The sequence below is a fragment of the Phragmites australis genome, chromosome 15 (assembly GCF_958298935.1).
Source record: "Phragmites australis chromosome 15, lpPhrAust1.1, whole genome shotgun sequence".
NCBI classification, from domain to species: domain Eukaryota; kingdom Viridiplantae; phylum Streptophyta; class Magnoliopsida; order Poales; family Poaceae; genus Phragmites; species Phragmites australis.
In genome coordinates, this window is record NC_084935.1 from 27,335,100 (window position 1) to 27,355,720 (window position 20,621).

At 42.4% G+C, this 20,621-nt stretch overlaps 1 protein-coding gene across 2 annotated transcripts; it reads left to right on the forward strand.

Annotated features, from left to right (window-relative positions):
• The first annotated feature begins 4,714 nt into the window (after positions 1-4,714).
• LOC133892363 (uncharacterized) lies at positions 4,715-11,951 on the forward strand. Of its 2 annotated transcripts, none has more exons than XM_062333084.1 (12): positions 4,715-5,185; positions 6,220-6,564; positions 6,654-6,945; positions 7,307-7,484; positions 7,612-7,834; positions 8,049-8,191; positions 8,318-8,607; positions 8,700-8,912; positions 8,994-9,479; positions 9,601-10,257; positions 10,759-11,286; positions 11,363-11,951. In XM_062333084.1, the coding sequence occupies exons 3-12, from the start codon at positions 6,676-6,678 to the stop codon at positions 11,600-11,602; spliced, it is 3,228 nt and encodes a 1,075-aa protein (XP_062189068.1). In that variant the 5' UTR covers positions 4,715-5,185; positions 6,220-6,564; positions 6,654-6,675; the 3' UTR covers positions 11,603-11,951. The 2 variants fall into 2 exon arrangements, with proteins under 2 accessions (XP_062189068.1, XP_062189069.1); XM_062333085.1 differs by having other exon boundaries at positions 4,716-5,185; positions 10,762-11,286.
• Positions 11,952-20,621: the final 8,670 nt, after the last annotated feature.

Consider the following 20,621-nt stretch of genomic DNA (forward strand, 5'->3'; position numbering starts at 1 on the left):
AACGAATTTCACCTTCAAGCCATCCAAGGGAACAAGGGGGGAATTCTAATCCTTTGAAATGACACAAACATAGATGTCCAAGAAGTGACCATTAGGCGCCACTCAGTCATGACGACAATGATGGTCAAAGAATCTAATACATCCTTCTTCCTCACGGTGGTCTATGACTCCACGAGGGACAACGCCAAACCTTCCTTCCTAAGAGAGATAAGACGAGCCTGACCCGATGACGATGGAAAATTGCTCATTATGGGAGACTTCAACCAAATCTACGTGCGCGAGACAAAAACAATAGAAACCTAAACCTCAGCCTCATGCGGCGCTTTAGAGCAACTCTAAACTTCTGGAAACTCCGAGAGATCAACTTGCAAAACAGAAAGTACACCTGGAGCAACGAGCGCAGAAACCCCACCCTAGTCCGCCCTGATAGGATCTTCTACAATGAAGAATGGGACCTTTCCTTCGAGAACTATGTGGTCCACGCCCTTTCCTTCTCCCTCTTCGACCACTGCCCGCTTCTTCTCTCCAGTCAGAGTGGCCCCAGACCTCCCCGGCCCTTCAAATTCGAGCATTTTTGGATCAACCTACCTGGCTTTCAAGAGGCAGTCCAAGCAGCTTGGAACAAACCAAACTAGAACACGGAGCCCTTCCACAGACTACATTCCAAGATCCTCACTACTGCAAGGCATCTCAAAGCCTGGAGCAAAACAATCATCTCCAAGGCTAAACTCAAGTTACATATGGCCCAATAAATTATCCTACAGTTGTACACTGCCCAGGAAAACATAGCGCTCACAGCGAACGAACACAACCTAAGGGCCAGGTTGAAGAAGAAGGTGCTTGGTCTTGCAGTCATTGAAAGAGCTCGCAAGAAATAGATCTCTAGAATAAGCCACCTCAAGGAGAGAGATGCCAACACACGTTTTTTCCACCTAAGAGAGAATGGGAGGCGATGGAAAAACCACATCCAAAGACTTCAAATAGAAGGTGGTTGGACGATTGCACACGAAGATAAAGAAACAATCATCAGTGAACATTTCATAGACATCATGGGCCAACCCCTGACGAGCAGTAGGGACTTCAATTGGGACTCACTCCAGTTACAGACCATCGACCTATCACCCCTGGGTGAAACTATCACGGAGGAGGAAATACTCCGTGCAATCTCACATATGCCCTCCGACAAGGCTCTTGGCCCGGATGGATTCACGAGGGCTTCCTTCAAGTCGTGCTGGCCCATAATCAAACACGACATCATCCTGGTTGTGAACTCCTTCCAAAATTTGCGAACCAGGGATCTCGATTTGCTCAACACGGCCAACATTAGGCTCATTCCAAAGAAGGAGGGAGCGGACAGGATCACGGATTTTAGGCCGATCAGCCTCATACATGCAATTGCGAAGATCATCACAAAAATCCTTGCCCTGTGTTTTACACCTCACATGAATAGCCTGGTCTCCTCCAGATAGAGCGCCTTCATAAAAGGGAAAAGTATCCGGGACAACTTCCTATGTGTTAGAAATGTGGCCAAACGCCTACGCCGTTGCAAACGACCTAGCCTTCTCCTCAAGCTTGACATCTCAAAAGCTTTCGATTCAGTTAGGTGGGATTACCTACTTAGACTTATGGAAAAAGAGGCTTCCCAGCTCACTGGCATGACTAGATCGCAACACTACTATCAACATCCTCCTCCAAAGTATTCCTGAATGGCGTTCCATCAATCTCCATACAACATGGACACGGGCTACGACAGGGGGATCCCCCCTCCTCTTTGTCCTCGCAATTGATCCTCTATAAGTGCTGCTCTCTAAGGAGACTGAGATGGGAATTCTGTCCAATGCCTAGGCTTACGGCGTCCATGTACGTTGATGATGCGACGGTATTCATCAAAGCAACAAGGGATGACGTACAGGGCCTGGTGCGACTCCTACAGGGATTCGTGCAGGTCACTGGTCTCAGCACGAACCTACAGAAGAAACAAGTGGCACCCATCGGATGCGACAGATATCCTCGCTGACCTCCCAATCACTAGAACTAACTTTCCTATGAAATATCTACGCCTGCCGCTCTCCTTACGCCGCTTGGGTAAAATTGATTACCAACCCTTGGTTAACAAGGTGATCGGCAGGCTAACCGAATGGAACGAGAAGAACCTGAACCAGGATGGACGCACAACGCTAGTCAAGGCTGTCTTATCGTCACAGCCGATCTACTTCCTCACTGCCCCACGCATGCCAGATGAGGTCCTCGACAACCTTGACAAGATCAGGAAACGTTTCTTATGGGCAGGGGACAAAGAACTCACCAGGGGCAAATGCAAGGTTAACTGGCTGAGATGTTGCAGACCAATGACCACAGGAGGCCTGGGAGTCCTCCACCTAGGAAAGTTCGCGAGGGCACTACGCCTCAGATGGCTCTGGCTTGCATGGAAATGCCCGGACAGGTCTTAGGTAGGGATAGAGTCACCATGCAAAGAAACTGATAGGCTCCTCTTTGCGGCATGCACAAAGATAACAATAGGACATAGGAACACGACAACCTTATGGACCAATGCTTGGCTGAACGGAGAATGCCCCAAAGACATAGCGTCATCCTTATTCCTCATTTCAAAGAACAAAAAGGCAACCTTCCGAAATGCACTCAGTAATGGCAACTGGATCCACGACCTAAACCTACATGCAAACCTCTTCATAGACTGCTTGGGCGAGTTTATAAAACTTTGGGGGGCGGTTCAAGGCATCTAGCTGCAGGAACACACCCCAGATGATATAACATGGAGGCTCACACCACACGGGGAGTACACGACGGCCTCTGCATACAAGGCTCAATTCCTATGATCCATAAGCGTCACTTACCGTGCACTCTTTTCGAAAACATGGGTGCCACTGAAATGCAAATTCTTTGCACGGCTAATCATTCAGAAACTGGGCACACAACCCGGTCTGTGCGCTGTGTGGCCACTCAGTGGAAACGGCTCACCACCTGCTCGCGGAATGTAGATTCACAAAACACATCTAGGATGTAATCGTGACCTAGTTTGGGTACCCGCAGCTCAGGCTGGTACATTGGCCGCCAAGTGAATCAGTCCAAGACTGGTGGACATCAATCGCCATAGCTCTTGGCATGCCGAAAAAAGCCATCCAAAGTCTGGTCTTGCTAACTTCGTGGGAGATCTGGAAGGAGAGGAATGCACGCGTCTTCCAACAGCGATACCTATCCGCAACAAACCTCGAGAACAAGATCGGAGAGGAAGCGCAAACTTGACGCGTGGTGGGAGCAACATGCCTAAGAAAAAGTGGTGGGAGCAGCGTGCCTAAGAGTTTTTCATGATCACACTGTATAGCCTTTTGTTTTTTTCTGTAGGAGCTTCCCAAAACATCTTAAATGTAAACCTTCTGCTTTATCAATGAAATAAGCACAATCTTGTGCTTGTTCGTTAAAAAAAATATCACTTATCTCACTGGTGTCACTAGATTTAGCCAAGACAATTATTGCACAATCACGATGTTTGTAGTTTCATATGGCTAGCTGCGACCTTGATTACACATCAATTTTTCTATGGATGCAAAACAGAACCACAAATATTGAATACTCTTCCTTGCAATGGCTGCACCCCCCCCCCCCCCATGCTCTCTTCTGTGAGAGGACCAAGCCGGCTTAACGCACAAAAACTGCATATCTAAAGGTGCGTTTCTGTAAAAGTGGCGTGACAGGGCCAATCGGACGGTTCCAAGTGCCATAGGCCACATATGCCCTTGAGAATAATCAATCATCTTTCAACGGAAACGAACAAAAAGAAGCAATCATTTACGTGTAAGCCATCGCCGTTTCAGAAATTCAAGCTATGATCGATTCTTGGGGCTCTTGAGAAGAAAAGACTTCTCCCTGATCCCCTCACATTTCACTGTCTATGTTGGGTATAGAACATGTCCTAAACTTATCTAAACATTTTTTAGTAAGACTTTTCTATTTCTAGATAAAAATAGACTATCCTTTGATATCGTTTGGTGAGAAGTTAGATGATATATTCAAATATTATGATCCAAAGAATCAATTCAAGGATTACTCAGCTGCAATTGGTCATTAAGTAGGCGTGGACTCACGTTATCACTTCAGTGCATATGACACCGGTTAAATTTTCATTTTTAGTGATTCATTATATGTAGCAGTCTATGTGATATCTCTTGACCTAATAAATAGGACATCTAGATCCCTAGCAGATCAACTCGGGACACCCGATTATTTTTATTTGAGTCTGTCACTGGTCATTAGTTAGCATGCTCTTAAAAAAAATTCCCATTTCAATATTGATTCCTCTCACTTTTTTTAGTTACTAAGTTTTACGCCGCACTTTGCCTTTTCTTTTTGCGAGGATGTATCTAGGTCATAAACTAGTTAAAAGAATGGAAACATGTAGCAGTGATATACTTAAGTAAATGGACAAAGGCATGAGAGTTCAAATGGAGAAAAAAATGCTCAACAAAATCCTCTTAAAAGTTTATATACAAGCTAATAACTTTAAATAAATGGCGATAAATTGCCAAATCGAAGTGCAAATCCGCTCCACCCAGCCTACCTGCAGCTTCATCACGAAAAGAAAAGCCGCTGGTTCCTTCGCTGCCTTGAGGACATCCGGGAAAATACGTGGCAACATGGATAAAGCCGGAGGACCGTAGCGCAAAAGAAAACGCCCCAACTAAAATCCAACGAACAACCACGTTTTCCCCACCTCCCAATCCACCCGATTTTCGGTCACGTACCGACGTACTACTGTGTATAATCTCATTTTCCCTTTTTTTTTCTCTCTTTGCGTTCACGTATATCATCGTCTATTTCTCTCTTTCTCTCTCCTCAAAAAACTCCCCACCCCATAGATCACACGCACGAGCAAAGCAGAGAGAGAGAGGAGAGAGAGATCGTGGAGAGGAGAGAGAGGGAGGAGAGATATATTGTGGAAGAGAGAGAGAGAGAGAGAGAGGCGTTGGTGCCGGTGGAGTTTGGAAGAAGAGGTTCCTGCGGCCGGGGCATATTCCCTGCCAGGGTCCCCTCCTCCCTCCCATCCCTCCCCTGATAAACGCAGCCCTCTCGGAGAGGCAGGAGGAGGGACGGAGAGGGCAAGATGCGTTCTTGACGAGGCAGAACCGTTCCCTGCGCGGCTTTTCCAGATCCAGGCATCATTTTGTCGGTAAGGAAGCCCTATCTCTCCTGGACGGATTATTATGTTGTTCTGCGGGATCTTTTCTTTGCCGTGAGCGCTAAAAATCAAATCTTTCTTCCCTGGGAGGGATGGGTGGATGCTCCGATCTATCTAGTTTGTTGTGGATTATTTTGCTGCGTGGCGAAGTACTAATACTGGTCAAATTTTTTATTTTTGTGTCAAAATTTCTGATGGGCAGTGTATATCAGGTTGTTGTACCTGGAGAATTGACAGTTGAGTTCTGAATCGATATGAGTATTTTGAGACATTCTTCCTAGTACTAGTATTATCGTTAAGTCTTATATAGTTATATGTAAATGTGTATGTAATAGTATTTGGTTAGTTTTGGTCGGGGACATTTTACAGGTATCTTCCATTTCTCTTCTGCTTTTTTATTCTTTTGAATTTTGCCCTGCAACTGTCTTTGCTTGCATTTTCGATGTTATAGACTAAGAAATGTTATTAGTGATGTTGAATTTCCCACTTGTGCTGTTCCATAGTCCACGATGGGTTAGTTTGTCATTCACATCAGCGCTAGATATGATTCCAGTTCCTCGAAATAAGAAGAACATGATTACAATGACACAGGTCGGTGTCAAGGGAAAGTTCTATTTCTCTGTCGAAGTTGGGTGCATATTTAAAAGTTTGTTGGGTTAGGTCAACTTTTGATTAAAAATATGAAATTGTATACGGCCGCATAGTCCAAAGACTTGAAGGCAAAGCCTTTTCGAAGTTGACCTTTTTATCAAAAACGTTGTGTTTATGCTTGATAATCAGCAATATCATTCACTGGTACTTTTTCCATGTTGCAAGTATTGTTTCTAATACTTGATGCACATTCTCAAATAGATTTATATTAGTTTATATTTTACAGGATTGTTTTTTTCTTTGCACTTCCTAAAGATCTACTTTCATTTTCCAGTTTATCAGTTGCAGAATCAGAGCGTGCATTATTTTAGTGATATTGTTGTTTTCCCCAGTACATGATTTTACTCATTTGGATCCATTTACTCATTTTGCAGGTTGATCTATATTCTATGATGGTTCTTTACTTAGCATCCCATCTTGACGTGGCAATGGCTCCCTAGCCTCACGGCACTCTAATAAAAACAATTTTATTCAAAATGAAGCTCTAGCATCACGCTTTCTTAGATTATTTGGATAGTTTCTTAGGATAGCAAAACAGTCTTAGTGGAGATTATGTCCATCCAAGCTTTTCTCCCTGCAGAGATAGACCTGTAATTACGCCAGAATTGTACTTTTTTTAGTAACCACTATAGCTGTAACATTAGTAGTCGAAATGTCTTAATAGTGTTGCCATTGCGAAATTTGTGTGAAGAAGTTCAGCAGGTGGCTTGCTCTTTTAGGTACGATGAGTCAATGATATTTTAAATAAACAAATCTGATGTTTGATGTTATTTCGATGGAGTACTGATTTGCCTCAATAACCCTGTAGATACTGTTTTTCCTGAAGTTTCATGGAGACTTCGATATCTCCGCCAGGGACATCAAAGCAATCAGCTGTTCGCAGACCTTCTCCTGGGAGCTCTCTTAAGGATCTGTGTCTTGTATCGAAACAAGGGTCAATAGCTGAAGTGGAATCTACTTTGGCCTTGTTGAAAAAGAGTGGTGGGAACATTGATGGTAGAAATTCATTTGGCCTTAGTGCGCTCCACCTTGCAACATGGAGAAATCATCTACCTATTTTGAGAAGGCTCTTAGATGCCGGTGCTGATCCAGATGCAAGGGTATACACTATACCTTGTATTGTGCTTCTTATGTTACCTTTGTATTGAGCATTATTTTCTTTTGTTACCTGAGTAACAGCCTTAGTTGTATCAAGCTGATATCGCATTGGACATTCTACAGATTCTATGCCTTGGTAGGGAAACGCTTGTACACAAATATGAAACAAAATGGATTTCTATAGTGTGATTTGCTTTGTACTAGACATCTTACAGATAAACTCATTCTAATAATACGTATTGGTGTGAGCTTGAAATTGCTCAATCAAATTTCTATATGCGTGGAGCTTAACTTGCTTAGTGTACTTGGATTCCAGCTCTTGGTTTTGTCTGTAAATTCTCACTAGAAGTTCCATTGTTGCAGGATGGAGAATCTGGCTGGAGCAGCCTGCATAGAGCGCTTCATTTTGGTCACCTGTGTGTTGCTGGTGTTCTACTGCAGTTTGGTGCTTCCCTCACTTTGGAGGACACCAAGGGTCGTACACCTATTGATCTTCTCTCCTGCCCTGTATCACAGGCTAGCGGGGATTCCCCTGATTCAGGTAGCTCTCTTTTATTCCGGGAAACAGTTGTCTCCTATTTTATTTAGCGCTTTGGTACTGATGCCCTTTTGGCAATATCTCTTTAGGGTTTGCTTTACAAAATCTTTCATATATTTTTCTATTTTAGTTGCAACGGAAGTCTTCAGTTGGGGAAGTGGGACAAATTATCAGCTGGGAACTGGCAATGCCCACATACAAAAACTGCCATGCAAAGTAGATGCCTTGCATGGGTCGAATATCAAAACAGTTGCTGCATCAAAGTTCCATAGTGTAGCAGTTAGTTCTGATGGTGAACTATACACATGGGGATTTGGTCGAGGTGGTCGTCTTGGTCATCCGGATATTCACAGGTGAGCAATCACATGTTATTCTAAATGATTTGTTTCTTAACAGAGGATGAAAATGGTTTCCCTGGTAACTTGGCTATAAATTTTAACAAGCTGTTAGTGAAAACTAAAGCTGCTTAATTTTGGGCCAACAGTAGTTGAGCAGGAAGGTCTCTTTTTCTGTGTTAAAATTTCCTTGCTGTTAAGGAATTTTATGACAACTACCATTGGTTTACAGTGGCCAGACTACTGCTGTGATTACCCCTCAACAAGTGACAGTAGGATTAGGCCGTAAACGAGTGAATGTTGTGGCTGCAGCCAAACATCATACTGTGATTGCTACTGAGGCCGGGGAATTGTTTACCTGGGGATCAAATAGAGGTATGTGTGATGCATCTCATGCATTTCAAGCAGCATGAATCTTAGGCACACATGTCATGTCCTTTTCGTCCTTGTTTGAATTATTTTCTCCTTATGGCCTACAACAAAATGCTCTGAATGATGCAGAGGGTCAGCTTGGTTACCCTTCTGTTGATACCCAATCAACACCAAGACGTGTTAGTTCCCTCAAACAAAGGATAGTTGCAGTAGCTGCTGCAAACAAGCACTCTGCTGCGGTTGCTGAGACCGGTGAAGTATTCACCTGGGGTTGCAATAAGGAGGGCCAGTTAGGATATGGCACTTCAAACTCAGCATCCAATTGTATTCCAAGAATGGTGGAGTACTTGAAAGGAAAATTATTTAGAGGTGTATCTGCAGCAAAATACCATACTATAGTGTTAGGAGCTGATGGTGAGGTAAGTTGGTACTGGGCTGAAGCTCGATATTCTATACGCATTGTTCTAACATCTAGAAATTTAACAGATCCTTTATGCCATCTTCTTTTCAGGTGTTCACTTGGGGTCATCGCCTCGTGACCCCGCGCCGCGTTGTAGTAGCTAGATGTCTTAAGAAGGGTGGAAATACAAACCTGAAGTTTCATCGTATGGAGCGACTTCAGGTGATCTCAGTGGTTGCTGGAATGACTCACAGTACTGCGTTAACAGCTGATGGTGCTCTTTTCTACTGGGTTTCGTCAGATCCTGATTTAAAATGCCAGCAGGTTAGGTTTTTTACTTACTAAGGTATAATCTGTATAGCTAAGTAGTTGGTTCATGTTTACATTTAAACTGTTTCTGTACAGATATTTTCAATGTGTGCAAGGAATGTTGTAAGCATCTCGGCAGGAAAGTACTGGACTGCACTGGCTACATCAACTGGTGATGTTTTCATGTGGGATGCAAAGAAACGTAAGGATGAAACCCCAGTTTTTACTCGAGTGCATGGTGTTAAGCGAGCAACGTCAGTTTGTGTTGGTGAAACACATATGCTTGTGCTCTCTAGTATATACCACCCTGAGTATCCGCCCAAACCTAAAATCCAAGGTGAAAAATCCATGTCAGAATGGAATGGTGGGATGGAAGAGTTGGATGAAGATATCATGTTTAATGATGTCCAGACTGACAGTAGTGTATCCGGAAGCAGCGGTCAAATGAGCACAGGCGTACCTAGTTTGAAAAGCCTCTGTGAGAAGGTTGCAATTGAGTATTTAATGGAGCCAAAGAATGCAATACAACTTCTTGAAGTTGCTGATTCCTTGGAAGCCAAGGAGCTCAAGAAGCATTGTGAGGTAATGGCATAGTGCATTGGGGGGCTGCGCCTTACAACCACATACTCTATTCATCCTTTGCCCGTCCCTTGTTAATTTTGATCTAGTTATTCCTGATACTCAATTGTTTAATGTGATGCAGGATATAGCTATTCGCAACCTTGATTACATTTTCACAGTAGCAGCTCCTTCAATTATGAATGCTTCTCCTGAAATTCTTGCGAACTTAGAGAGATTTCTGGATGAAAAATCCTCAGAGCCCTGGAGTCAGCGCCGTCTTCCCACAATGACAGCTACTTATCCTGCTGTCATTGATAGTGATGGAGAGGAAGATGAAGCAGGAGAATTCCACAGGCCCCGGCACTGTAGGAAGTCTGCATCAAGGTCATATGGAATGTCAAGTTATGAGAACTTCCTTAAAAAAGACTGCAATGCTGAACAAGCTGTCTCTAAGCAGATCAGGGCACTTCGTAAGAAACTGCAACAAATTGAGATTCTCGAGGCTAAACAACTTGCAGGTCATCAGCTTGACAATCAGCAGCTAGCAAAGCTCGAGTCTAGGGCTGACCTTGAAGGTGAACTTGCTGAACTTGGCGTTCCCTCAGAGGCATATTCAAGAACTTCCTCTGTTTGTCAAGCAGAAGGTAGGACAAACAGAAAACCTGAGGTTTCTAAGAAACAGAAGAGAAAGAATAAGCAAGCAGCAAAATCTGATACTCCTGTAAAAGGTGAGGGCCAGCAGCAAAACTCCAGTAAGGAGCTTCAAGAAGTCGAACAAGCCAATGTCTTCGCAGAAAAGGTTAGATTCTGTCATATTTGCACCCTTATCTTATTATTTCTATATGGTTTCTTGCCTTTCTTAGGTTCTTTGGACCTTTTCTTCTGTGCAGATATGCTTATTATTATGAGGTCTCATGTCCTCTAGCAACTTTAGTACATGCTAGCAATTATGTTCTTTTGGACATTTGACTATAATTTTGCGTCTCTAGCTTTATTGAGACCGACTTTTTTGTATGGTCATACAAGTCATAAGACCCAAAGCTGAGAGGCCATGCCTTACTTTATTATTTTGGTACCTGTTCTGTGCGTTGCTTGCATGGAAGGCAAGTATTTGGTTCTGTATGGAATCTTGTTTTTCTTTTAATTCAGAGTAGGATCCTGTGTTTGGTTACTCGGATATGATTTCATTCATCCACAGTGCTTCAAGCTGCTTTCTTTTATTTAGATGTTTATTTTTCTTTGCTCTGCTTACTATGTTAAAGTAAACATAGTTGCTGACAAAACTATTTCTACATTGAAGCAGGAAGCGAGTGTTGCTGATCCAATCAAACACGCAGAGGATGCCTCTCTCAGTAACACAAAAGACATTGCCTGTCCATTAGAGAAGAAACCTTCCCAACCAACTTCAAAAAAGAAGAATAGGAAAGGTGGCTTGTCGTTGTTTCTGAGTGGTGCTCTTGATGACACCCCAAAACCAAGCCCGCCTACTCCTGTTGTGCCTGCCACCCCAAAGCATGAAGGACCTGCCTGGGGTGGTGCTAAGATAACGAAGGGGCCTGCCTCCCTTCGGGATATCCAAAGCGAGCAGAGGAAAACGAATGAGCCGATCACCACCAAGGCAAAAGATCGCTTTGAAAACTCACCTGATGCTGCTGGGCGTGTGAGACTTTCTTCATTTATTCCAGATGCACGCTCAAGCCCAATAGCTGTCACGCCTGCTCGTGCAGTACCTGCTTCTGAAGGGGACAGGAGCACACCACCTTGGTCCTCGTCTGCTACTTCACCTAATGTGTTGCGGCCTTCGCTCAGGGACATACAGATACAGCAGGTAGTGTTGTCATCCAGGGCTGGAATAGTGATTTCCTTGATGAAAATACTTACAATAAATTTATATTTTTGATCAGGAGAAGCGGCACCATGGCATCTCCCACAGTCCGAAAACCCGGACATCAGGCTTCGCCATACCATCCCAGGGCACATCACCAGAGGTTGGTGGCGTGAAGGATAACGTTCCCAACCGCTGGTTCAAGCCAGAGACTGATGCTCCATCCTCCATCCGCTCAATCCAGATCGAGGAGCAGGCGATGAAGGATTTCAAGCGCTTCTACAGCAGCGTGAGGATCGTCAAGCCACAGGTCCAGTGATGGTTGTGGCCTTTCTGAAGAGTTACTGATCCCGTTTAGGCTCACCTCGCATTCTAATGGTTCATTGTACATTGAGATGTACAGTCAGTTTCGTTCACCATAGGTTCATTTAGCTGAATAAAGTTCAAAGCACCCTTTGCTTTCGTTTTCGCAGAAGTGATCTCATTTAGCTTTGACAGATGGATGTATAGGTCATGTGAGATCACCCTGCTTGGTTTAACTTCTGCAAATGTTTTTTCCCACCAAAATATCTTTGGTTGTTGCAATCAAAGCTCATAAACTGTGGCGTGTCTGCACTCAGGCGCTTGCCATTTTCATTTATTCAATCCTCACTTCGGCATTTGCCCCACGATCTTCTGCTTGACTGGTTGGTGTGAAAATTTGATAGATTTCTCAGCTGCATACTACTGCAAGTTCTATCTTTCGGACAATGCTACTCAACTAAACTGCTTGGTGTGAAAAGTTGATCTACCTCTCACTATTTTTGCGCAATATTTTTCTCATTTTGTGGAGCCAAGGCTGCGAAATAAGAAGGTCACCAACCATGGCCTTTTGTTTTCATGTATTTTTGGCAGTTTTACACAGTGGCACATACGGTAGCTTTGTACAATAGTCAAAAGAGCAGGACCTAGGGCTATTGGGGAGGTGTCGATATTTCTTTGCACTAAAAGTGAGAACAGATAGACATGAGGATCAAAGGTCATGTGCTTCCATACTCTTACTTGCACACTGATTATATATCTATGGGGGCATAATTTATCTTTACCCTTATCAAAACTGGTTTCTTTGCCTTCGCTTACGCTAATACTGGGCTCCTGGCTGAACGCTGCAGCTCATACTTTTGGATCGGCAATCATGTAGGACATGGCAGTATGATCAAGCCTTTGCCAACAACAATTATATTGTTCAACCCTTTGGCAACATGCCAACAACAAAAATATTCATTCTATAGGCACAATTGATCTAGCTTACTTTCTCTTAACAGAATTAAAACCTTCTTTGGAGACTCCGAGTTCCTACCAATATTACACCTTAGTCCTCATTTTGAATGCGCAAGAACCCCATGAAATTCCCTAAGGAGCTATTGTATTTCGTGGAATTCCTGCAAACGTTATCGATCTATTGTTCAAGACGGCGAGATGAAGTGGTCAAAAGAAACAATATAGGAATTATTTTCAATCCTTACATGAATTAATCCGTTTTCTGTTGAATTCCTGCAAAGTTTCTGTAATCCAAATATGTCCTCAAGTTGCCAACATGACAACGTTGCAATTTTGGCAATTTTGGGCAACATTTATGTAACACCCCAGATTTCTATAAATCCAGATGCTACCAACTTTCATCTAAAAGCCTACCAAATCCGAAAATTATTAGAAATTTCAACAGAGTTTCCCTTGTAACTGTCACTTTCTCAGACAAACAAAAACATGCATTTTCCTCAAGCATAATATTCATAAGCAGAAAGTAAGCATCACCGCTTAAAACTATGACCCGACACAACTCATACCCCCTGAACACCTCATACATCACTCTCATCCCTAATGTGAACAATCCGGTGAAAACAAGCGACTACAGGCCTATCTCCCTCTTAAATTCAGCTCTCAAGATTATCACCAAACTCCTAGCCAACAGATTGCAGGCCAGAATCCTTGATTTGGTCCACAAGAATCAATATGGATTCATTAAAAAGAAAGAGCCATACAAGATTTCCTCGGGTGAGCCTTTGAGTATATTCACCAATGCCACCAATCAAAAAGAGGGTGGGCCTTTGAGTACATTCACCAATGCCACCAATCAAAAGAGGAGGTTGTCATTCTCAAGTTGGATTTTGAAAAAGTTATTGACATGGTGGATTATGATCTAATCCTTCAAATGTTGAACAAGCTAGGTTTCACTCAGAAGTGGATCCTCAATAGGATTCTGGGCAAGACCTTTTCCTGTAAAAGGGGAGTCAGGCAGGGAGATCCTCTCTCCCCACTTTTCTTTGTCATTGCTGCAGAGCTTCTTCAATATATCATCAGTGAGGTGAAAGTCAAAGGGTCTTCTTACTCTACCATTAAATTTGCCACACACACCTCAAACTTCTAGGTCATTAAGTATGCGGATGACATCATCATTATTCTCAAACCATCAGAGGGAGTTTTTTTGCCTCAAAGGTATCCTTCACACTTACATGCAGTCTTCTGGACTGAAAATCAACTTTGCTAAGTCTTGTCTGGTCCCCATCAACCTGACTGGGGAAAAGACAAAGATTATGGCTAGAGTCTTCGGTTGCTCAGTGGGCCGCATGCCCTTCACTTATCTTGGCCTTCCCTTGGTCGTCACTTATCACTAGATGAAAGTTTGAAGACATGACTCCCATCATGAATAGGATTGATAGAAGAATCACATCCACCTCTTCGCTGTTGGGTATTGCAGGAAGGCTCACATTGGTGAACTCTGCACTTCCCTCTCTCCCAACATATAGCATGTGCACCTTCAAGCTCCCTGAAAGGACAATGATATCGCATAAAAGGGGTGAATAGGTGTTTTTGAAAACTTTGTCCCCTTGTTCAATAGTTGATCTAAACTAGCAACGAAAATAAACTAACATAATTTTCACAAGTGAAAAACCTAAATATGCTAGCCTTAACTAGTGCGCAGTCACCCTAAATAAATGTGAAAGGTTACAATCATAGGTGATAAACGATTATTCAATTCTAGCAAGATATGCAAGAAACTCTAATCAGAAGATTCAATACTATTCATCAAATGTTCCAATGCAGGTAAAAATAACTAGATAGAATATTATGAATTTAACACAATATACATACAAATAAGCATACAAGCAGGAATATCAAAGTAATACACAAAAGTAAAGAGATACAAAGACAAATAATTTGTTACCAAAGTTCAAAAATCCACCGATATCCTACGTCTCCGTTAAGGAAGCTCAGTCACACTTGAGTCGGATCTCTTTCAACCTTTTTCCTCACGAGGTTGCACAATGCACCCCTCATCTCCACTATGGCTAACACTTCCTCCACTCTGGAGATGGTGAGTTATGCTACCACTTCCGAACCTCCTCATAATCTTCACTTGAGGAGATCACCGGCAATCCACCACCAAACCGTCTAGGAGACGGTAATCTGTAAGAGTAACAAACTCCGGGATTCGTACACGATCAACACCGAGTGCTCAAACACATGCAACTAATGTGACATGTGACAGCAACCCAAGCTCCACACACCTCATTCTATCCTTACTAAGCCACAAATGTTTGATTTTCACAAATTTTTGATAGAGAAGGGAGGGAAGCACTTAAAGGTGGAACACCAAGTTCTAACACCTCTCACAAGCATCACAAAGACAACCAAGCAACCAACCCCACACAAGGAGGCCAAGGGAAATTTATACCTCACTTTGAAAAACTAACCGTTGGACACAAACTGCATAGATCAAAACTTTCGATCCTATGAATCCCAACAATCGAATACGGGAGAAACTCACTCCGAGATCTATAAAAACCACATATCAAAACATCCGATGCTAGGATCGGAACATCCGATCCAGAAACCATTCGGACCTAAGAACCCCGTTTTTAACTATCTCGGATGTTCCGATAGAACGGAACATAACGGAACATCCAAAATCAGGATCGGAACATCGGATCAGTACAACTGGCACTCAGAAAAATAACGATAACTTTTGAATCCGATGTCCGATTGGTGATCTCAGACTCTACGGAAAGCTTACTCAGAGAGCTACACATCCCAACTTATTTCATGATCTCAACCACATTGGATCAAAACTTGGAAACGAAAGCCGATTCATACACTTTCACATATTGTACAAAGCTTAATCCCCCAAGATTAAACTAGGTACCACATGGAACATACCAAACACCACTAAGACTTGACCATAACCACTTTTCGCCACTAAGCCTGACAACAATAAAGGGTTAAATCAAAAACACCTTTTAGATAACCCGAGCTCCTAAAATGAACTCTCAACACAAACTCATCTCGTACTAAGCACATAGTTTGAGCACTCAACACAACAATCGAGCAACACTTTCGGTAGCCTCTCTTGATAGTATGGCTATCGATCCTATAACCCGGTCTCACACCCAATTTCTTGAGACCGAAAAAACTAGAAAACCTTTTCTAGTTATAGCTTTGCCTTGAGCAATTCCATCGGACTTGACGAACGTATCATGCAAGCCCCAACGTTTCTCGTAACTCTTCAAGGCTCATCATCAACTCCTCTTCTCTTCATGATGATGATCATCCTCACTTCCATCTTGATCTTCACTCGATCTCCGGAAGCTTAATGAAACTCTCTTGATAGCTTCCCACGCACCAAGCATAGGAGACTTCACTCTTCATGTCATCTTCATTTGGTTCACCACTAAGACATAAACCGCAAGCATCAAGCATATAAGTTGTCCACTAAGCTTATTTTGATCTTGCTCTTCCAACTTGGTATATTGAATATCTCAATTCGACTCATGCATTCTTATGCAACCTAACCTCAACTCGCTCTCAAGCACAAAGCACACAGGTTAGTCCATAAAACCTAATTGACAACTTTATATCTTAAGTCATTTAATCTTCACAAGTAACTTGATCTTCACTCTTATTGTCAATCTTCAGATGTAACCTAACCCCACTCACTCTCAAACACATAGCACATGGGTTAGTCCATAAAATCTAATTGACAATTTTATACTTTAAATCACTTGATCTTCACATGTAAGTTGGCCTTCCTCTTACTGTCAATCTTCATATAGAACCTAACCCCACTCACTCTCAAACACATAGCATATGGATTAGTCTATAAAACTCAATTGATAATCCCATACCTTTAGTCACTTAATCTCCACAAGTGACTTTGCATTCACGCTTATCGTGAATCTTCTTGAGCTCCTCCTTTATCTCATGAGCATCACCTAGAGCTCAATGACATCGATGCATTTCTTTGACCTCATGAAATTCCTCAACGAATTCATGATTTATGACCTCATGGAATTCCTCAACAAATCCATGATTTATCACTTATGTATCTCATATGGAACAACCTACTAACAGTTCTTAACAAAATTGTTAGTCCATAGGTATTATCATCACTTACCCGAGCATCATCTAGAGCTCATTCATCTTAATGCATCTCTCTTGATCATATGATATTCCTTAATGAATACATGATCAATCCTCCATGCATCATATATAGAACAACCTACTGATAATTTTTAATATAATTGTTAGTCCATATGTATTGTCATTAATTACCAAAATCACATTTAGGGGATAGATGCACATTCACTCCCAAAGAAGGCTATTGAGGTCATTGACAGAGCTAGGAGGAATTGCTTATGGAAATGACCCAAAGACTCATCAAGAGGAAAAGCTCTAATTGCTTGGAAACAAGTGTGTATTCCCCAAAAGCAAATGGGTTTGGGGGTCATCAATCTGGCTGCGCAGAATAAAGCTCTTCTAGTAAAGCACCTGCACAAATTCTACAATGGTCCGGATATCCCTTGGGTTCAATTAATCTAAAACCCTCACTGTCGTAACGGTCTCATACCCCATATCTTCAAAGCAAAAAGCTCTTTCTGGTGGAGGAATATTATGAGTTTTATTGATTATTTCAGAGGTATTGCTTCAGGGTACCCTAGTGATGGCTCCACTATTCTGCTCTGGCATGACGTGTGAAATGTCAACTATCTCAAAGGAGAGCCTTCCTCATCTTTACTCCTTTGATAGAAATAAAAATATGTCCATTGCAGCTTACAGGGAAAGCGACTCATGAACTTTCACACCCCTCTTTTCACATAGGTGTTTCAAGAACTCCGTGTTTTGCACCAAAAAATGGAGAGCATTTAGAATTAGAGCATGCAAAATGATATTTGGATCTACTGTTGGGGAAACGACAAGTATACATCAAGCAAATATTATGAGCTCCCATACAAATCCATTACACCACCAACACCCTTGATTGGGATTTGGAAATCAAAGTGCAAAAAAAATCAAGGTTTTCATCTGGTTTCTTTTTAAAGATAGAATCAACACATGTAATTTGCTCAAGAGGAAAAGACAAAGAATCCAAGATAACAGCTACAATTGTGTTCTTTGCAATCTAAATGTTGAAGAGACAGCCTTCCATCTCTTCTTTGCATGCCCCTTCAGCGTTAGGTGTTGGTCTTCTCTTAGAATTACCTGGAACCTATCTAATGATTTCTTTGATATGGTTCATGAAGCAGCACAAGCCTTCCACCACCAGTTCTTCATGGATGTCTTTGTCATTGCGGCTTGAGAAATCTGGAAATAAAGGTATGCAAAGATCTTTCAACGAGCAAATCCTTCTTTTCATCTTTGGCACTCAAACTTTATAGACACGGTGCGCTTGCAGCTGCACAAATTTAATAGCCCTCTCCACTCCTCGTTATCTCAATGGCTTAACTGCTTTATCTAGTGTCTTGCTTTTCTACCTGCTCGTTCTTGTCGTGCCTGACTTAGGTACTGTATATTTGAACTGTTTTGTCTCTGAACTTCTGAATAAAATCTCTCGTCAGTAGGGGATTCCCTCCTGGAGTTCTTAAAAAAAAGGACAGGCCTATTGCAATTGCTTACAGGGTTGACCACATAACACAGCCAGCATTAATTTTGATACTCCAAACCAACGAGCAGTTACTTAGGTGAGCTATTGATCAAGTTCCTGCAGCTTTGAAATTTTCATTGGTAGAACTGTGACCAAGGTTGTTACTCCACTTGCTAACTAGGGCGTGCTATTCTGTCAGATCAAGTAGGAGCTAGCCTGGTTCATTCCTGCAAGCGCCCTTAAAATTTCTTTTGATGAATGTTAGTACACAGCATTGTATGATTTCAGATTCCCTGGCTCTGCAACATGTAGCTAAGCACCTACGTACGAGAGAAGGAGCTGGAGGAGATGAAGCACAATTTAATTTATATACATGCATGCCCTACTAGCAGAATGTACATCTTAATGGTATTAGGGTTTGTGATCCTAATGGTGCACTGCTTTGGTCCTATTAGCAGAGAGATGGCATGATTCAACTAGCTGTACATGGGCTGCTCTTCTTCAGAAACAATGATTGCAGGAAAGCCTCTTCTGTATACTTACTGATCTACCAAGAGATTCCTATGTGCTAAAGTTGTCAGCTGCTAAACAATTGCTAATTTATTGGTCGTGATCCATCAACCCATATCCGTAGCTATGTAAACCATAAAAAGCATGATGCCCACCCAGTACACTGAATTTTGTTAAGGAGATGCTCTCAGGTTGACTAACTAAATGTGGGCGACTGAGCATCGAATGCCTGTAACTGATGGCTCACCGTGACGACAACCGATGGCAGCTGCTGTGGCGTGGACCAGACGGCTGGCGGCGCGGCGTTGTGGCAGAGCGGCGACGATGGCGGCCGACGCAGAGCAACGGCGCGGCGCGGCAGTGTCGGCGACGACGGCGGCTCTAGAGTTTGGGTGGCCTGGGTGGCGTGGGCTCGAGGTCCACATAAACGTCGTCAGCTGCCCGAGTCGAGTCCGACTCTGTAGATCGGCCCTTTTTTTTTAATTGATAAACCAACGTATAAATTTTATTGGGCCGTTACAGATTCACCTGTGTATAAATGAAGTGTTTAAATAGTCAAATAGAATTATTTCGGTGAATTCTACGTATCCACATCATATTGTCCATCCGAGCTGTGGATTTAAAAGTTAATTTTTTGCCCTATCGGGACTTCGCCTAAGTAAACTCTTTATTTAAAAAAAATCATGATTTACTTCTTTAATGCTCGGGGTATTACATTCTCTCCCGAACATAATTCGCCCTTAAATTCTTTATTTCGCATTTCTCATGAAGTGAAATCAATTTGATGTAAATGATAACTTAAGTTACTCACCCGATGTGAACAATTCTAGATATTCTCCCACATTTACGATTTGAGCTCCCAAGTCGCTTCGCGCTCCGTCTAATCCGTCCAAAAAAATCTTGATGTGCTCGAGCTCGTTCTATGTCTCAACACTCTCTCCAATTCCTCTAAAATTCTTACAAGAGGACACTCAAAAGTCAAATCTTACTCAATAGTCACCAGCTCCAACATTATATTGTATTCGGGGTCCTCAGATACTTCTGCAACATGAAAACATGGAATATTATCAATTTTGATAATTTCAATCGATATGCCAACATCCCAACTCGTGTCACTGTTCCATCCGAGCTGTGGATGTAAAAGTCATTGTTTTTCCGCCCTCTCGGAACTTCAGCTGGTCAAACTCTTTATTTCAAAAAAAAAAATGGTGATTTACTTCCTTAATACTTGGGTATTACAATTTACGCGGCGAATTATCGGTCATGTGCGCGTCACGTGAGGAGCAGGTACCGGCCGTGGGCGGCAGGATGGGGACAACGAAACGAAATGGTCGGTGGGGATGGCCTTGGCCTTTTCCTCTCCTTTTTCGCTTTTGTGACTCGACTCGATGCTTTGCTTTTCTAATCTTGCGGCCAAACAGCAACAACCCAAAAGGCATGCAAATAAGTTGTTCTACGTAGCCCTGATCGTTTCACACACATACGCAAGGGGACATGGAATCTCCATCTCCACGCCAATCCTCATCTTCATCTAACTTTACAGTGTGTGTTCATAGGAGAAAAGTAGCAAAGTACTTTGCTTGGTGGATTCCAGATCCTCAGTGGGGGATGCTGTTTTTCAATTTGGGTTGATTTGCCCTGATTAATTTTGGTTGCATGATAATTCTATTCCATTATCTAAAAAAGTTTAGTGGCTTATATGGAGGTCCACAGGCCACAGCGAAGTGGTACGCGCTAGAGCCTAGAGTTCAGATGTTCGAGCAATCTTCAATCCGAATTTGGATGCAATTCTTCTTCTTAATGTAAAAAAACTACTTTGTTGGGACAGATGGAATAAAAAAGGTTGGATATTTTCTAAGTGACAAAAATAGAGATGCAAACTTAGCTAAAAGTAATCCTTATTTCAGCGCAATGAAATATACACAAAGAC

Bases quoted from the DNA above. Each gene is read 5' to 3' on its own strand.
- LOC133892363 (XM_062333084.1), top strand. From the start codon at position 6,676: ATGGAGACTTCGATATCTCCGCCAGGGACATCAAAGCAATCAGCTGTT. The intron at 6,946-7,306 runs GTATACACTATA...CCATTGTTGCAG, and splicing joins GTGCTGATCCAGATGCAAGG to GATGGAGAATCTGGCTGGAG. The intron at 9,480-9,600 runs GTAATGGCATAG...AATGTGATGCAG, and splicing joins AGCTCAAGAAGCATTGTGAG to GATATAGCTATTCGCAACCT.